This window comes from Ochlerotatus camptorhynchus, unplaced genomic scaffold (genome assembly GCF_037179485.1).
Source record: "Ochlerotatus camptorhynchus isolate MF236.1 unplaced genomic scaffold, CSIRO-AGI_Acam_v1.1 ptg000142l, whole genome shotgun sequence".
NCBI classification, from domain to species: Eukaryota; Metazoa; Arthropoda; class Insecta; order Diptera; family Culicidae; genus Ochlerotatus; species Ochlerotatus camptorhynchus.
The window spans coordinates 2088655-2106635 of record NW_027040632.1 but is presented as its reverse complement, the minus strand read 5'-3'; the positions used below and the strand labels follow the sequence as shown (position 1 = coordinate 2106635).

Genomic DNA, 17981 nt, shown 5'->3' with positions numbered 1-17981 from the left:
TCTTTGGATTGTTTTCTGGCCAAGAGTAATTGTGTCGTGTATTACAGCTTGCTTTCTTGTGAACGATATAGAATTGCATTTATTAATATTTAGTTCTAACAAATTTTTCTTACACCATGTGTAAAAAACGTCAATTTCTTGTTGAAATATTTGAAGATCAGGTGCTTTAGATATCTCCATGAAAAGTTTCATGTCATCAGCATATATAGAAACATGAAGAAATTTAAAAATATGTTCTATATCGTTGACAAATAAAATAAACAGTAATGGACCAAGATGTGAACCTTGTGGCACACCAGATGTTACATTAACTATGGTGGACAGATTTCCTTCAAATCTTACCTTTTGCGTCCGCCTTGATAAGTACGACTCGATCCATTTCAGTAGCCTAGGACTGAAGCCTAATTTGGATAGCTTAAAAAGCAAGAGTGGTATATCAACTCTGTCAAATGCTTTACTGAAATCAGTATATAGCGTTTCTACATAATTTCCTTTATCCATTGAGTTTAAACAGTATGACACAAAATGAATCAAGTTGGTAGTTGTAGATCGTCCTTTAACAAATCCGTGCTGTTTGCTAGTAATTACCGACCTAATCTGTAAGAATACATTGTCATTAATGATGGATTCGAATAATTTAGGAATGCTTGATAATATAGCAACTCCACGGTAATTTTTTACATCAGACTTTTTACCACTTTTAAAAATTGGAATTAAAAATGATTCCTTCCAAATCGGAGGAAGTACACTCGACTCCAAGGATAAATTAAACAGCCAGAACAAAGGTTTTGCTAGCTCCTTCGAAAGTGACTTTAAAAAAATAGGTGGTAAACCATCCGGTCCAGCACCTTTTGAAGCATCCAAGGTTTCAAGACCACGTATAATTTCCTTGAGAGTTAAATTATCCACTGCGATGTTCTTCATTGGCTCGGGGAGATACGAAAAATATTGATAATCTCGCTCATTCTCATCATGAATTGTATAAACGTCCTGAAAGAAGTCAGCAAATAAGTTACTAATCTGACTAGGAGTATTGCCCAACTTACTGTCTAATTGCATTTTGGATGGAAAGCTCTTGGATTTTTGCCTTTCTTTAACATAGTTAAAAAAGGATTTTGGGTCTGACTTAATGTTAGTTTCAATCTTTCTATTGTGCTCTTCATATGCATTTTCAATTTCTAAATTAAGTTGGTCACAAATAGTAAGATAATAGGTAAAATTTTCATTTTTTTTTTTTTTTTTTTTTTTTTTTTTTAACTCTTTATTTGTTCCAAATTCAAAATAAATTACATTTCATTTTAACCTAGGTGCTCCAGTTACTGCAGTAACGTACCAGCCTTAATTGTTATGATATATATCTAAGTGTTTTTACATTGTTCATGTCTTGGCAATTCAGTATTTTAAACAGGTTTTTTAACCTGCATGTCAGTATAACAATTGATATCTTAAAACTAAAAACTAAAACTAAATCTTATCTAAGTATAAAGGGAATTAATCGTTGCAATTGAGGATTGCAACGATTTTTGCCTGAAATTATTAATTATTTTGTTGGAAATTTGTGCTAAAGTCTCAACATTCGAAATTCTATGTACTTCGGTAGTACTGTACCAGGGAGGCAACTTCAAAATCATTTTCAGAATTTTGTTCTGAATCCTTTGAAGTGCTTTTTTCCTGGTAGTGCAGCAACTAGACCATATTGGCACAGCGTAAAGCATGGCCGGTCTAAAAACTTGTTTAAATATTAGAAGTTTATTCGTCAGGCAAAGTTTGGATTTCCTGTTTATAAGAGGATACAAACATTTTATATATTTGTTACATTTGGCTTGAATGCCCTCAATGTGATCTTTAAAAGTTAATTTTTTGTCAAGTATTAATCCAAGATATTTCACTTGGTTTGACCAGGAAATTGGAACTCCGTTCATAGTGACTATGTGACTATTACTAGGTTTCAAAAACGAAGCTCTAGGCTTATGTGGAAATATTATAAGTTGAGTTTTGGAAGCGTTGGGAGAAATCTTCCATTTTTGTAAATAAGAAGAGAAAATATCTAAACTTTTCTGCAGTCTGCTGCAAATAACACGAAGACTTCTTCCTTTAGCGGAAATGCCTGTGTCATCAGCGAACAAAGATTTGTGGCAACCCTGAGGCAAATCAGGGAGGTCCGAAGTGAAAATGTTATACAATATAGGCCCAAGAATGCTACCCTGAGGAACTCCTGCCCTAACAGGTAGTCGATTAGATTTGGAATTTTGATAATTTACTTGAAGAGTTCTGTCAGTTAAATAATTTTGAACTAATTTCATAATATAAAGTGGAAAATTAAACTTTTTCAATTTAGCAATCAAACCTTCATGCCAAACACTGTCGAATGCTTTTTCTATGTCTAGAAGAGCAACTCCAGTTGAGTGGCCTTCAGATTTGTTTGAACGAATTAAATTGGTAACTCTTAAGAGTTGATGAGTAGTTGAATGCCCATGGCGAAATCCAAACTGCTCATCTGCAAAAATTGAGTTCGTATTGATGTGAAGCATCATTCTATTCAAAATTATCTTTTCAAAAAGTTTACTTATTGAAGAAAGCAAACTTATTGGGCGGTAGCTAGAAGCTTCAGCTGGATTTTTATCCGGCTTCAAAATTGGAACAACTTTTGCATTTTTCCATTTATCAGGAAAGTATGCCAAATGGAAACATCTGTTAAATAATTTTACCAAGAAAGACAAGGTACTCTCTGGGAGTTTTTTGATGAGGATATAGAAAATTCCATCATCACCTGGAGCTTTCATATTTTGAAATTTTTTAGTTATAGACCTTACTTCGTCCAAATCAGTCCCCCAGGAATCATCAAAAATATTTTCCCGAGAGAAAATATTCAGAAAATCCCGAGCAACCTGATTCTCAATAGGACTAGTAAGACCCAAACTGAAATTATGGGAACTCTCGAATTGCTTAGCAAGTTTCTGAGCTTTTTCCAAATTTGTGATCAAAATTTTACCACCTTCTTTAAGCGCTGGAATAGGCTTTTGAGGTTTTTTCAAAATTTTTGTGAGTTTCCAAAAGGGTTTGGAACTCGGGTCTAATTTAGAAATATTATTTTCAAAAGTTTTGTTCCTCAGGGCAGAGAATCGCTTTTTAATTTGTTTTTGCAAATCCCGCCAGATAACTTTCATGGCAGGATCGCGTGTTCTTTGATATTGTCTCCTACGGACATTTTTAAGACGGATCAAGAGCTGAAGATCATCGTCTATTATAATTGAATCGAATTTAACCTCGCATTTTGGTACTGAGGCAGCTCTTGCTTCAACTATAGAAGTAGTCAGAGATTCGAGAGCATAATTAATTTCATCTTTGGTTTGCAAAGGAATGTTTGGATCGAAGTTATATTCCATAAATGTTCGATATTGCTCCCAATCAGCTCTATGGTAATTGAAAGTAGAGCTGTTGGGATTACAAATTATTTCTTGGGATATTTCAAAAGTTACTGGAAGGTGATCAGAACCGAAGTCAGCATGGGTAACCAATTGGCTACAAAGTTGACATGAATCAGTTAAGACCAAATCAATAGTGGAGGGATTTCTTATAGAAGAAAAGCATGTTGGGCTGTTTGGATATTGAATAGTGTAATAACCTGCAGAACAATCATCAAACAGAATATTACCATTGGAATTGCTTTGAGCATTATTCCATGAGCGGTGTTTTGCATTAAAATCACCAATAATGAAGAATTTAGACCTATGACGGGTAAGTTTCTGGAGGTCACCCTTGAGAAAATTCTTTTGCTGGCCTACGCATTGGAATGGCAAATAGGCAGCTATAAACGTAAGTTGTCCAAATTTTGTTTCAACAGAAACTCCCAAAGTTTCAAAAACTTTGGTTTCAAATGAAGAAAGAATTTTATGTTTGATTCGTCTATGAATAATGATGGCAACGCCACCACAGGGTCCATCAAGACGATCATTTCTATAAATCAAGTAGTTTGCGTCCTTCTTAACCTTATGGGCAGGTTTAAGGAACGTTTCAGTTATAACGGCAATATGCACGTTATGAACTCTTAAAAAGTTAAATAGCTCGTCTTCATTATCTTTAAGAGATCGAGCATTCCAATTTACAATATTTAATGCTTTAAAATCCATTACTGAATTTTAAAGTCATGACAATATTATTTGCAAATTTTACTCCAGTTTGAATAGCATCAAACATGGAGTTAGATTTAAGCATATCAGAAATCATGTCAATTAATGAATTCTGTAAAAATTCCATTTTGGGGGCAGTAATGCTTCCTAAGTCAAAATTGTCAAAATTTCCGTTAGAACGTTGGTTAGTATTTTGATTTCTACCCGCTGCAATAGCTGCATAGGTAGCTCCATTAACTCGCTGAACATTGTTAGCAGCGAGGGGAGTAGGTACAGATGAAACATTTGAAGCAGGGGAGATATTTGTACCTACGGGTACGAATGTAGAATTTGTTCCTCGCTGACCGTTGTTAACAGCAGAGGAATTTTTACCTGGTCGGAAACGTGGAGCGTTTCCTACCTGACGGTTAGAGCGAGATTGTAGGATCGCTTTGCGAGTCTTACATTCCCAAAAATTGGATTTGTGGTTTTCACCACAATTTGAACATTTAAATTTCTTAGGATCTTCCTTCACAGGACAGTCGTCCTTTGCGTGAGAGGAATCACCACAATTCATGCATTTAGCTGGCATGTAGCAATTTTTAGTTCCGTGACCCCATCCCTGGCACTTACGGCACTGGGTGAGGTTTTGGAAATTTCCTCCAGTCTTCCTGAAGTGTTCCCACTTCACTCGGACATGGAGCATAAGGCTAGCTTTTTCTAAGGCCTTAAGGTTGTTTAGTTCACTAGACTTGAAGTGAACTAAATAAAAATCATTAGAAATCCCGTTGTGCGAATCGCCAGGACGGGATTTAATTTTCATTTTGATTACTTGGAGTGGCACAACTCCAAGTAATTTTGCCAGTTCATCTTTGATCTGATCCAGGGATTCACCACTGGGCAGTCCTTTCATGACAACCTTGAACACACGTTCAGTTTTGGTGTCGTAAGTAAAAAATTTGTGCTTCTTCTCAGTAAGATACTTGAGAAGACATTTAAATCCGTCCAAGGTTTCAGCCAATACACGGCATTCACCCCGACGTCCAATTTGTAGTGAAAACTTAACTTTCACGAAATTCAAAAGTTCCATGCGAAGAGCATGGAAATCGGTAGTGGTTATCACAATAGGGGGAATCTTTTCCTTCTTGGCATTAAGCCGGGAAAGTTTACTAGAATTTTTCTTGGATGATGGATCATTCTCATCATCCGTGAGCAAATCAAATTGATTACTCAAATTAATTTCATCAGAAGGGGGGTCAAGAGTTTGCCCCTTTCTTTTGCGTTTAGGCGCCATGGCGGCAGTAAATTTTTATCCAATTCGACTTCCAAGCAGATTACTATAAGAATCTGAAGGATCGAAGAGGAATTTTCCAAATCGATATCCAAGAAGGATTACCTCGGGTAGGGTCCAAACAAGGATCGAAGAGGAATAAGAGTTGGAACAAGGTAGAAAATTTTTACAGGTTGAGCACTGAAAAGTGCTGTTTAAATTTGTTGTAGCTTTAGGTAGTAGTAACACTTCCTTCAGCAAAAAGCAAATAGATCCGCACGGCAAGAGAGCACGATGCGGACTGGTAAAATTTTCATCATTTTTGTTTCTCTTGTACGCTTTATGAGCTTTCTGCTTTCTGTTTCTAAGATTTATTATCTGTCTATTGTACCATATTGGTGTTTTTGCATTGGCTTTTTCTTTTGCTTCATGGGCACTGTCTGTTCTAGAATAGAATAAATAATCTGATAGAATACATCAACTGCATGTTCTGTATCATGACTACGGATTACAAGTTGCCAATCTATACTGTTCAATTTATTTTTGATAGCTCCATAGTCTGCCTTACTGAAATCGAAATAGGAGTCTGACAAATTATTATCCACCATTGCGGTTTTTTCAAGAATCATTATGGAATATTCAATAGCAGTGTGGAACACTTCATTTTTCCAAAGAGGAGAAGGTGACTCTGATACGCAAAAATCGTCAGTCATGGTAGTAAATAGCAAATCTAAATAGCAGTTATTTTGATTTTTTATATGATTTACTTGATTCAATCCAATTTCTGCGCATTTTTCAAACAAAGTATGAAGTGTTTCATTTTCCCCCATAATCGGAATCAAAATGGATTCATTTTCGTCATCTACAATAAAATTAGCTGCCCGTTGATTAAAATCTCCGTATATGTGAACGTTTGCTTCAGCCTCGAATTCCGACATAATACTGCTAGCAAGACCAAAAAATTTTTCAAATGCTTCTTTTTTAGCATGTTCTGGTGGAAAATACACAACCGCGAAAATATGAACACGATCACCAATAATTAATTTGACCCATACATGGTCAAACTCCTTGTTCTTGCAAGATGAAATTTGCTCAGATTCATACTCCACGCTAACTGCTATTAACACACCTCCACCGCATTTTTTGTTGGATAATAATTTATCGCGATCATCTCTATAAACATTAAAACGATCGCCAAAAACTTCTTCGTTATTAATACTAGAATCCCAACTTGTTTCTGTTCCTAAAATCACAGGAAAAGTGCAAGCATTAACTTTCTTGTAAATCTCATTCACTTTGGTGGCGCTTCTCATTCTATTAAAATTCTGACAGTAAATGACCAACTCCTTACTTTCATCATTACGATGCAATTCCAAATTTTGTGCTTCAGTACTAGGCGGCAAACTAAAACTATTTAAATTAATTACCTCTCCTTCCTGCTGTCGAGAGGTCGTCAAATCGTGAAAGTTGTCCAGTTCTTCAAAAACATTGTCATCGTTGGGACTTTCCTCTAGATGACTCGTCAATTTAGTCGAAAACACGAATGCCTGCATGAACTTGAACATGCCTCACATGCAGTAGCTGAAATCATCCGGTTAGGCGCAGGAATGGTACATGGAGATTCGCTCTCCGGATATGGGTTTAGAATTTCACCTCGATGAAATTGCATCGTTGGACGATAATTAGTCAATTAGTAATTACAGACTTAGTTTCTTCTTCTATATCACTTGCTTTTTCTTTATCTGCATCCGTGTCTTGATCGATTATTTCAGCAGCCGTTCCGTTTTCTTCCTACATCCTGCAGTTTCCGATAAACGTCGATTTCATCCAGGAACTTCAGCAACTGCTTCTCAGTATCCTCGTCGTTGCGTAACGCCGTATAAAGGCTTGTGGAATCGATTCCGTATTTCGTCCTGGTCGCTTCAAATTTTCTGCAGTGCAGAATAATGTGCCGAACGCCAACAACGGTCCCACAGCATTCACATGTTAGTGGTGATGTTTTCTTCAGCAGAAACTCTTGCGTAAGCCTAGTATGGCTGATTCGCAGACGATTGAGTACGCGTTTATCGGCAGAACAGTACTGATCGATCCACTTCTTCGTTTCCCTTTTGACCTCCTTCAGCTTGAAATCTGTCAATTGTGCCCAACGTGACTTGGTTCATATTCTTGATGGCATCATTCCTTGGTACCGGCATGACCAGGGATCCAACAAAGGTGGCCGTCCAAGTAATAAGCGCTCGATTTCCTATGGTCGAAGGACAGCTGGCCGAATCAGACAGAATGACAACACGTTCGTTTGATGCTCTCGCTGCGATGACGGCCGACTTGATTGCAAAGGCCTGAGCCGAAAACACGCTACACTGTGACGGTTTGCCAGCAACACCAGCACGGTGGGACGCACTGTATTCGGAGAATCCCCAACTTTCATCTGCCCAAACAATATGCGGCTTGGGTTTATACCACTCTCGGTTGGCGTGACGTGTCCGTACAGCGATGTATGGAAGCTGCAAATCAACCGCCGCCAGGCGATCGGTCGCTCACTCCACAACAGGAAGATCGATATTCCTGGAATCCTTCTCCATCAAACGAATTGCAACACGAATTATAGCTTGCAAAACCATTTGATCGAATGTATCGGAAAAGTGCCTGCTTCAGCCATGATCGCTGGAATCGGACTGGTGACGTACGCCCCTGAGGCGAAACGGACCATCCGGTTGTAGATGGGTGCAAGAGTCTGCACCACCGAATCCTTCACTGTACTGATGAGTCCGATAACGTAGATAAGTCGCGACGTGACGATTTCCGATCCGATACACAACAGAGAATCGCGTTGACCTCGTGGAAGTTTAGCCCCGATCATCTTCAAGATCCACAGCCTAGAGTCGCACGTGGTTTGAAGGGCAGCGACCGGTCAAGGTTGACGCCAACAACTTTCAGTCCTCGGTACAGCTGCGCGGTCGCTGCTGGGTTCTCGACGGGCGTTGGGACTGCCGTAGAAAATGCTTGATTTTGACGCGGAAATTCTGAAGCCGACGCGTTTCTCTCACTTGTCGACAGCTTTCACTGCAGTCTGTGTAGATCTTGATACAGCGGACGCTCCTTATTCCTCGATACCACCAGCAAAATATCGTAACCCGATAAATGTTCTTCCACGTTCACCCGCAAAGACCTGTCGTCGCCTCTCCCAGCTCTACATAAATTCATGCTGCCTCTTGTCCAGTCGTCCATTCGACTTCTCAGTCGTCAATCTGCGGTTCACGTTACATTGCAACAACTTCGCGATACAGTTGGTCAAAGGAATAGGCCGGAAAGCAACAGGTCCAGATTCAGAACAGTTTGGCTTCGGAATCGGTACTGTTGTTCCGGTTCGCCAGCTGATAGGATAAACATCACTACGTCAGACTCCGTTTAGAAGCTGCAACAGCGCGATTTTGACGGATGCAGGCAGACGTCGGATCTGTGGATACACTACGTCCCTACGTTGTCGAGTTCCCACAGAAGCTCATCCAGGATAAAGTCCGTGTTATATATGTCGTTGTCTACAGAACCCTCATAAAGCCACAATTGTTTCTTGTGTATCTGCTTTGATCGATGAAGAGCGATTTTCTCTTTAGATAACCACGGTCATGTAAGTACAATTCGGGCTATTTTCGCCACAATGTTTTTTTTTTATTAAATTGGATATGGTATTCGGAATCGAGTATTTCTTCGTCTTCTTCAATACAGGCACCGAAATTGAGTTGGGAAATGGATTTCCCACACTAACGGAATCGGTATTCGGCTGGATGGTATCTGGTTTGGTGAATACTGATAACCCAAAACCAAGGTTCTGGAGGAAATATTAACTCGATTTTAGGCTTGCGAAGAAATTGAGCCTCCCAACAATTATTCGCCAACGGAGGTAAAGTGTGAGGAGCACTACAGTCGTACGGTACGACGTGGTACAGATGGTCGATATACAGTCTCACTTCAGAAGGACGAAACCGTGCAAGCTAGGATGGGCGAATCAAGGGATATCGCATTCCGCCGTCTTCAAGAGATAGAACGACGATTGCTTCGGGAACCAAGGACAAATTTATGGAGGAATATTTGGAGTTAGGACACATGCGCAAAGTGAACGCTGCTGCAGAAGGAGATGTAATCCGGTGCTATCTACCTCACCATCCCGTAGTTAAGGAGAGTAGCACAACCACCAAGGTCAGAGTGGTGTTCGATGCGTCTTGTAAGACCACTACAGGAGTTTCGCTCAACGATGCGCTGCTGGCAGGGCCAGTAATCCAGGATGACCTACGTGCTATATAATAAGCAAATTCTGATGGTAGCTGATGCGGAAAAGATGTTCCGTCAAATTTAAGTAGACTGGTTGGCTGTGGTACTTCAATGCATACTATGGCGCAAGGATTTCAATGGCAGAGCCGAAACCTACGAGCTCTGTATGGTTACTTACGGTACGAAGCCAGCACCGTATTTAGCAACGCGAACCCTTAAACAGCTGGCGATGGATGAAAAATGCGCTTCCCCATGGCAGCAAGGGCAGCCATGCAGGACGTGTACATGGATGACGTTTTGACGGGTGAGGATGATGAAGAAACCGCAAGGCAGCTTCGAATTCAACTCGATCAGATGATGGAGAGCGGAGGATTTCGTTTGAGGAAATGGGCCTCTAACGCAGCTGTTGTACTGCGTACAATTTAGCGCTATCGAAAGAGGAAATTCAACTCGATCCAGATCCAGCTGTGAAAACTTTGGGTCTATTGTGGCTGCCAACAAGCGACGTCTTCAAATTCCAGTTCAAAACCCCACAGATCAGTGAGAATGAGAAGCTGTCGAAACGGAAGTTATTATCCATGATCGCAACTCTCTTCGATCCTCTTGGTGCAGTTATAGTAACGGCGCAAATATTCAAAATGTTTTACCTCGGAACTGGTTCTTCTTTCCAGGATTTGTTTCTTGGTTGAAATTAGATTGGGCGCCACTACACTACCCTAAACATCGAACATTTATTACAACTAACTACATCTATTCCAAAATCAAAACTGGTCCGGTGACCGTCTGCTCATCGAGCTGGCCCTTTGGTATCTAAAGTATTCCAATAATTAAAAAATGAAACCTAAATCTATGCCTTCTCGGTTATTGACCTATCACAAAAGTGCATATGCAATTAATTTTACTTGATCTTCTCTCCGACTGTTGTAGTGTTGGAATCGTGCTAAACACTTCAATCATCCAGACGGTGACTGTACAACACGTTCCACAGTCCCATGCAGCATTCGGTTGTGGAATTTGATGTTGAACGCACGGTTGTGATTGACTTTTTGTATTGCTCCTCAACAAAGGTCCCAACAAACATTGGAAGCCGAATAAGAGCTTACTCAGGCAAAAATATGCTTCTTCAGCTAAAAAGTTGCTTATTCAGCTTTTAATCAGCTCAAATTGTTTATTGCGGTATTATCTAGCATATACAGCGATAAGCATTGCAGGGAATATTTTTGTAGCCGAGTTATTAACGAAAGAGTATTTAGCCCGTGGCTTACAATCTCCTAAATAAAGTATTAAAAAAAATCATGGATGTTGATGAAAATGTTCAAGAAGTAAAGATTTAGGAGCTTTGTAGATGTTCAAGCAACATTAGAGAAATTTTTCCGCCTGTCAGGAATTTTTTGGATCGCCACCTACTGAGTACGGTGCTGAATACGATATACACTATTTTGACAAACAGATGTCGCGAATTTCGTCTACTACTTGCAGACTTCATCAGTGCCAAGTACTCAACACCACTTTAGTATCTGTCAAAAGATAATCAATTGTAACGGAATTTAAAGGAAATAAACCAACACACTCAAAGCAAAGGGATTCCGTTAAGAGGTTCGACAAATTTAAAAGATTGAAACAGATGTCGATTTCATATTCACTTTGGGTCCCGAAGAGACAATAAACAAACTGATTAATACACTCACCAATACTAACTTGCTTATGAAATAAGATAAAAACTGTGACTCACCTCCACCACTCATGCAAGTTTTTTTTTTAATTAAAACACGTCCCAAACTTATTTCAATTCAACGAAAGACAACCCATCTCAAGGGAGTCGTCCCTCATCTGTTCGATAATAATTGCTCTTCATGTGAGTTTTACTCTCGATTGTCCTTGTCTGGTGGATTCAATAGCGCCTGCTGGACATGAGGGTCCTTTCTCTATATTTCGTCCGTATTTTCTCTTATTATGCCACAAGTTCGGACAAGTGTCATAAACATATCCTTGGTCTTTACTCGTTACATCATAGTTTGTTTGCTTCTATCTTGTGAAACATCACCGAGGTAACTCACGTTTGAATATCATAAGCACTTTGCCGCTTATTATACTTAGCGCAAAGTTTAGAGAATAGGTAAATTCACGAACACCCCTAGTTGCCAAACCATGCACCTTCAGTCGCTGCAGTCAGTATCTCAGTAGCAAGAGGCTAGCGCCTTGAATTGACATGCCTTTCCGAAACCATGCTGTCAACGAACGGAATGTTTCCCAGTCGCATGGTTGTGCATTAATTCATTGGGGTGGGTGCTCTCCTAACCTTCCTTCCGTCATCAGTTCGCCCTCTTCTCTTCTGGTGACCCCATCTGATAACTCTGAATCCACCTCACACAGTAAAGCGGTCCGTATTTTCTTTTCGTTTCAATTTTGCAGAGTTGCCTTTTCCCTTCCACATTCAAACAAAGTTTGCCAAACATTCATAAGGGGCTCCCATTACGATTCATTGGCATTTGACCTCACACCCCCACCCCCACCTGGCCTCCGCTGATTTTGCTGATAATAACAATCAATTTATTGATTAAATATTAATTCCACCGCCGTTGACTACGACCACCGACGAAGGTGGCGATAATTGATTGGCGATTTTGGCCGACCAGCCGCAGCTTCTAATCAAGCACCGTATATTCTTACCTTTGGCAGCAAGTGTGGCACACACCGGAAACAGCTGCGTCTGAAGGCATCTCACTCGATCTCCGGCCGTCATTCCCCAGCTCATGCTTCCAGCTGTCCCGACGACCGTTTCACAAACCACACACAACGTCACTCACGCATCGTCACTACATTGCACATCTTCCCACACGAAATCACACGAGAATGGCTCGAATCACGTTCAATTATGTACTGAAACTCCAATGTAACTTTTTGGTGTAATTTTCCCGGAACCGAAAGTTGGGAAATTTTTCAGTGGAAAAATCGAAAACGCGCGCGCGAATCAATTTCGCCCTCCGGCCCGAGTCATGTTTGATCGAGGATTACCACCCGAGCCCATCGGGTGCTGTTTTGTACTCGCCACCATCGGTTTCCATCAAGAACCAGAACCCATCCAACAACAACAACAACAACAACAACAAGAACCGGAGAAAGAGTGAGAGAGAGCGGAACCATATTTATCGCTGCTGTTCTATTATGTTAGTGTCTGTTGTGTATTAGCAGAACGATGGGTTTCGCAATTTGTTTCGTTCCCTGCCTGGTAGGTACCTAGGGGAAAGTGGGGCAATATTTTGAAAATAATCTGTTGCAGGTTAAATGCTTGAAGCCTACTTCATTTTAGTCTAAAAAATTACATAGTTGAAGATGCTAATTTCAAATAACACACTAAAGTGGTAATTTTTATACGATAGATGAGGAGATGGAAGTATCGAGTTGATAGTTCCGCTAGAGTACGGCAGTGTGAAAATTGTATATAGAGAGTAGAAAGCGAGCAAGGACAACTTTTTAGGAAGGTACAAATCGGTTTGATCATCTCTCTTTACCAAACTCCCCCGTTGGAGAGGGATGGTGAGGGGTATTCCCCTTGCCACCACTGGCGAATGTCCTGGATCCTGAGTAAGTAGTTATCGTACGTGGATAATAGAATTGTTTTGTACTGCAGCTCTACTTCGCGATGGTAATTATGGTCGCTCTCAGACTTCGAAAGGAAGAAACGGTGACGTGCTTTCTTTAGGATGTTACGAAGATGCCGTAGTTCGAAGGTCCACCATGGCTTGCTGAAAACTGAATTGAACGATCGTCTTTTCCGAGGGACATAGTCGTTAAGCACTGCATAAAGCTTGTCATAGAATGCTGATAATGTTCTATCCAATGGCCCGGTTAGCGGTAAGGAATCCCAGTCAATGGCAGCTAGAGCCATTTTCAACTGGCCAAAATCTCACGAGCGGAAATCGTAGTAAAGATTATCGTCCGACTCGTTCTGTACTACTAAATCGTCGATACACAAAAGGCACGTGGTGATTGTCTACGGGCAACAGAGGCGTGGTGGCTTCAATGAGGTCTAGTCGCTCTGGAAGACTGACGAATACAAGGTCGAGAAGCCTTCCGTTCGCATTCACATATCGGTTAACTTGCTGCAAACCAGTAGCAAACATAGTTTCAGTGAGTGCCTGTTCATGGTCGGAAGAAGCGTTCAAGGGAATGAAACCATTTACATCCTCGTTCAATTGCCAATGCAAATTGGGGAGGTTGAAGTCACCCAGAGATACAATTATGTCAGCGGCAGAAGCACAGTTTGCAATATGTTGCACTGCGTTAGCGTGTGCAGAGTACAGGTCGGCACATGAGTTTGGTGGAAGGTAAATAGGTGGTCACAATTCAACAGTGGAATAGCCTCACAGTTGAGATGAGCTTTGACCGCAATTAATACTCCTCCTCCGCGAGAATGCTGACTAGTCAACGCACTACGATCACAACGGTAAAATGTATAGTCGGATGAAATTTCAGCACTATCAATATCAGCTCGAAGCCAAGTTTCTGTGGAGACGAGCACATCGTAGTAGCAGCTGGAAAGAAGCAAACGTAACTGCATAATTTTGGTTCGCATGCCTCTAACATTCTGATAGTACACAGAAATGAGGCGTTGAGAAGATGTTTTTTTCGTTTAGAATTCAGGAGCAGCGTTTTAAGGTTTGCTGTGACGGCCGGAACTGGAACATCTGTGATGCATCGACGTGTGGCTGAGTGGAAGTGAGTTGACGAGCACAGGTGGCTGGAAGCGACAAACGTTACTCGACGCGGAATGTTCATGTTGTGGGGGTACTTGCCTGCTGCGACAGAGTGGAATACCCCTTCACCAACTTCGCACACAGGACCGGGATGGCTGCAGATCGCTGGCGGTAGTGGCTCGACTGTTGCGAAGAGATTAGGGGATTCCGTGAGGCTTGCAGGCGTGCATCCCGGCGGCGTCAGTGCTGATGATGCGAGAGTAGGGTACAACGCTCGACTGGATTCGCCAAGATCATCGGAGAAGCTACGGCGACAGCTTGAACTGAAATATCCTGGCGATGCACGGCTGGAAGCGATTGGCATTACCGGAAGTGAGACGTTCATAATGAGTGTATACTTGCCTGAGATAACAGGCTGGAAGACCCCTTTACCAATATCGTACACAGGACCGGGATGACTGATGGACGCTGGCAGGAGTGGCTCGACTGTGACGAGGGGATTCGGGGCTTCCGTGAGATTTGCAGGCGTGCATCCCGGTGACATAAGTGCTGACGATGATAATGTTGATTGACTGGATATGCCATGAACATCCATGTTTACAAATCTGATGGCGATGAACGGCTGGAAGCGATGGGCATAAATAAATAAGATTGTGTACTTGCCTGTTGAAGCGGTGTGGAAGACCCCATCTCCGCACCCAAACAGAGGGCCGGGACGACTGAAGAGCGCTTTCAGGAGAGGCTGGACTGTAATGGGGGAATGAAGGTCTTCCAAATAGCTTGATTTATTGCGTCCCGGGCTAGAAGAAATCAGCTCAGATCCATAATGAGAGTAATCGGGGATGATGAAGCTTCCGGCGGTACTAAAGGCGTGATTGGTTTTTTGGTCTTCAGAGCGAAACGAAATTTTTGGAACCCGTAATCCTTGAACTCTCGAAACATCAGTCCTTCAGGCCAAGTAGCAGGGTCAAGTGCTTTGCTTTTAAGCGAAGGATCGAGTCCTATTTTGAAAGACACGAACGAAAGCGTGTTGGTGTCTTTCTCTTTCGGCACGAGCTTCACTACCGGTGGATCACTGTCAATTTCGAGATTGGCTTTCGTCATGGCGCGTACAGCTTCCACAGTGACGTCTGGGCAAATTCTGGACAGATATAGACAAAATGTTGATTCCAAATCGTTTTTGAAAATGGGAACTGACATAACATTATCCTGCGTTTGTTTGCTCAAAATATGGCAGTTATCAGGATCTCGTGCAGTTGATTCCATTTCACGGGGACGTTTAGCTCCCCTACGTTGATCGATAGTTGGCCAGAGAGAGTTTGTAGCTGGAAGGAGTTGCGCAATGGGCTTTGTATTCATTTGCTTAATCTCGGTTCGTAGCTCAGAAATAGCAGTCGAAAGCGCGTTTAAAGGTGATTTCTTATCAACTTGGCTCGATATTACTCGAAAATGAGAGTTTTGAAACAATTCGGCGCAGTTGCCATACATCCAGAACAGGTTTTTACTGTTGGATGTGAAATATGATTGTAACGCACGTGATACTCCTGAGCAGGTGATGATATGGAAGAAAGCTCCACAATAACCGCGGCAAACTACCACATCGATGCTCGTAATCGCCTCACAGCACTTTCCGTAGTGTTTCGCCATGGTAATGCGCCTACGCTTAGATCGTCCGCAAGCAAATTTGTGAGATTCGAGCAGATAAAAGCACGCAAGATGCAAAGTTCAGTAGTAGTAGTTTGCACTTTTCACCAGCAGGTGTCGCTTCAAATAAAAAAATCGGCTTTGAGGGTACTAGGCCTTTGTTGTTTAGGCACACCAATGAAAACAAAACACTCGCGGAAAGTGATATTATATCACCACGATACGAAGAACTAGATTGTACACGCACAGATTTTATTAACGGAGCTTAACTGGATGTCGTAAGATCGGAATCAAAATTTACCGAGTTGAAAACACACAGAAAATAACAGGAAAAAACAAGACCGGGAATTTCCAGTACTAAACACACAGAGCAGTGATGCTAGATTCCATGGTTATAAATGGTTTTTGGTTTCTTATATGACACGATGTTTTTTCTAGTTTTCAATAACATTAAAGTTTTTCTTCTCAAAATATGTCTTAAGTCCATTCGAGGCGATATGAGCCCCACTGATATTTCGAGCATTTTCTAACTAAATTATTCAGTTTTGCATTATTCCTATATGACTGAATAATATGAAATATTATTATATGATGATATGATATGTATGATATGTATGTATGTATGATATATATGACTGAATAATATGAAATCACTTTATGAAGGAGCTGCTTTGGAAAAAAATCAGTCATTCACAAGACTGACAAAATATAGCCTTAAATACGCAGTGCTTCTTAATTTTAATTCATTCTACAGAAAATAATTGTTTCTTATAAATCTTTTATGCTAAAACTGTTAATTGTTGACCCTTCATAAAGCTTCAAGAGAACAGGATATTCTTACCGTTTGTTTACAAGGGTGCTCATACCACTCCGATAGGGTCTTCTTCTTCTTCTTTCCTTTATTTAACGTCGGTCTCTGTTCCGCAATCTAGTGCCAATCACCGACGGCAATCGAATGTGCAGGAAGGCAGCTTCCACACCTGCGTAGGATATCGCACCCATTCAAGCACACACGTGGGCCGGGACCAACGGCTTTACTTCCCTTCCGAAGGAAGACGTGACCAGAGATTTTTATGCCTCAGAAAAATCCCACCGACCTCGGCTAGGATTGAACCCAGACCCATTGGGGTGTTAGAAAGCAGTCACGCTTACCACTACACCACCGGCGCCGGCAAATCCGATAGGGTGCTCATTTTACTTAGATTCAAAAGTTTTCTTTTAACATTCATTTTGTATTCATGATGTAAATAGGGCTTGAAATTATCCGTTTGATGAAAAATGATTCGAATTTCCCACTAAAGTTGGTATCATTAGTGATGATTTTCTTAAGGTGGCCAAATTGCCCCACTTTCCTCTACCTACTATTATACTACATACTGACATCGTAAGTATGGTGTTATTCTCCTAGGAGGTGGGAGGTAAGCAGGAACACGTGTAGCTATGTGTCAATGGAGAGGTGGAAGGATGGAGTTTCCTTACAGATAGATTGACAGACACGCAGCCAAGCTTTTTAGTTTTACTATGTTAAATTTTACTTTCAGCGGAGCTTAAAATATCTGATCCTGGTTGACATTTCATTGGCCTAATACGTTCGATGATTTGACAGATCTTGTTTTTAAACAAAATAACACTTTATTACATTCAAAAGCTAGAGCTATAATCGAACCCTCGCTCGGTAGCATACTCAATACGCCCAAAAAACGGGTGACGCCGTTATAATGCCACATTTTAGAAAAAGTACTTATTTTTTAAGGTGGCATTACACCACTATATGAAATGATCATTAGTGCGTGCGTGTTGTAAGTTTGGGAAAAGATTAATCCAATTATCCAGAGTGGGGGACTACCATGGGTCGTTACCATGTTACATTCGCTATAAACCAATGGAGACGCATGGTAGTCTAGTCGCATAGGAGTATTTAGCGAAAACCCAAAACTTACCAATTATTATATTTTTCCTAAAAAGAATTTTTTATTATCTTTCACTTGATCT

The 17981-nt window shown here is 40.9% G+C and overlaps 1 protein-coding gene across 1 annotated transcript in view; it reads right to left on the bottom strand.

Annotated features, from left to right (window-relative positions):
- The window catches only part of Nna1 (Nna1 carboxypeptidase), a 121025-nt gene extending 108345 nt beyond the window's left edge, over positions 1–12680 (bottom strand). Inside the window, exon 1 of the mRNA XM_065221436.1 lies at positions 12319–12680. Within this exon, the coding sequence (XP_065077508.1) occupies positions 12319–12403 (85 nt within the window). The 5' untranslated portion in view covers positions 12404–12680. The remainder of the gene's footprint in view (positions 1–12318) is intronic.
- Positions 12681–17981: the final 5301 nt, after the last annotated feature.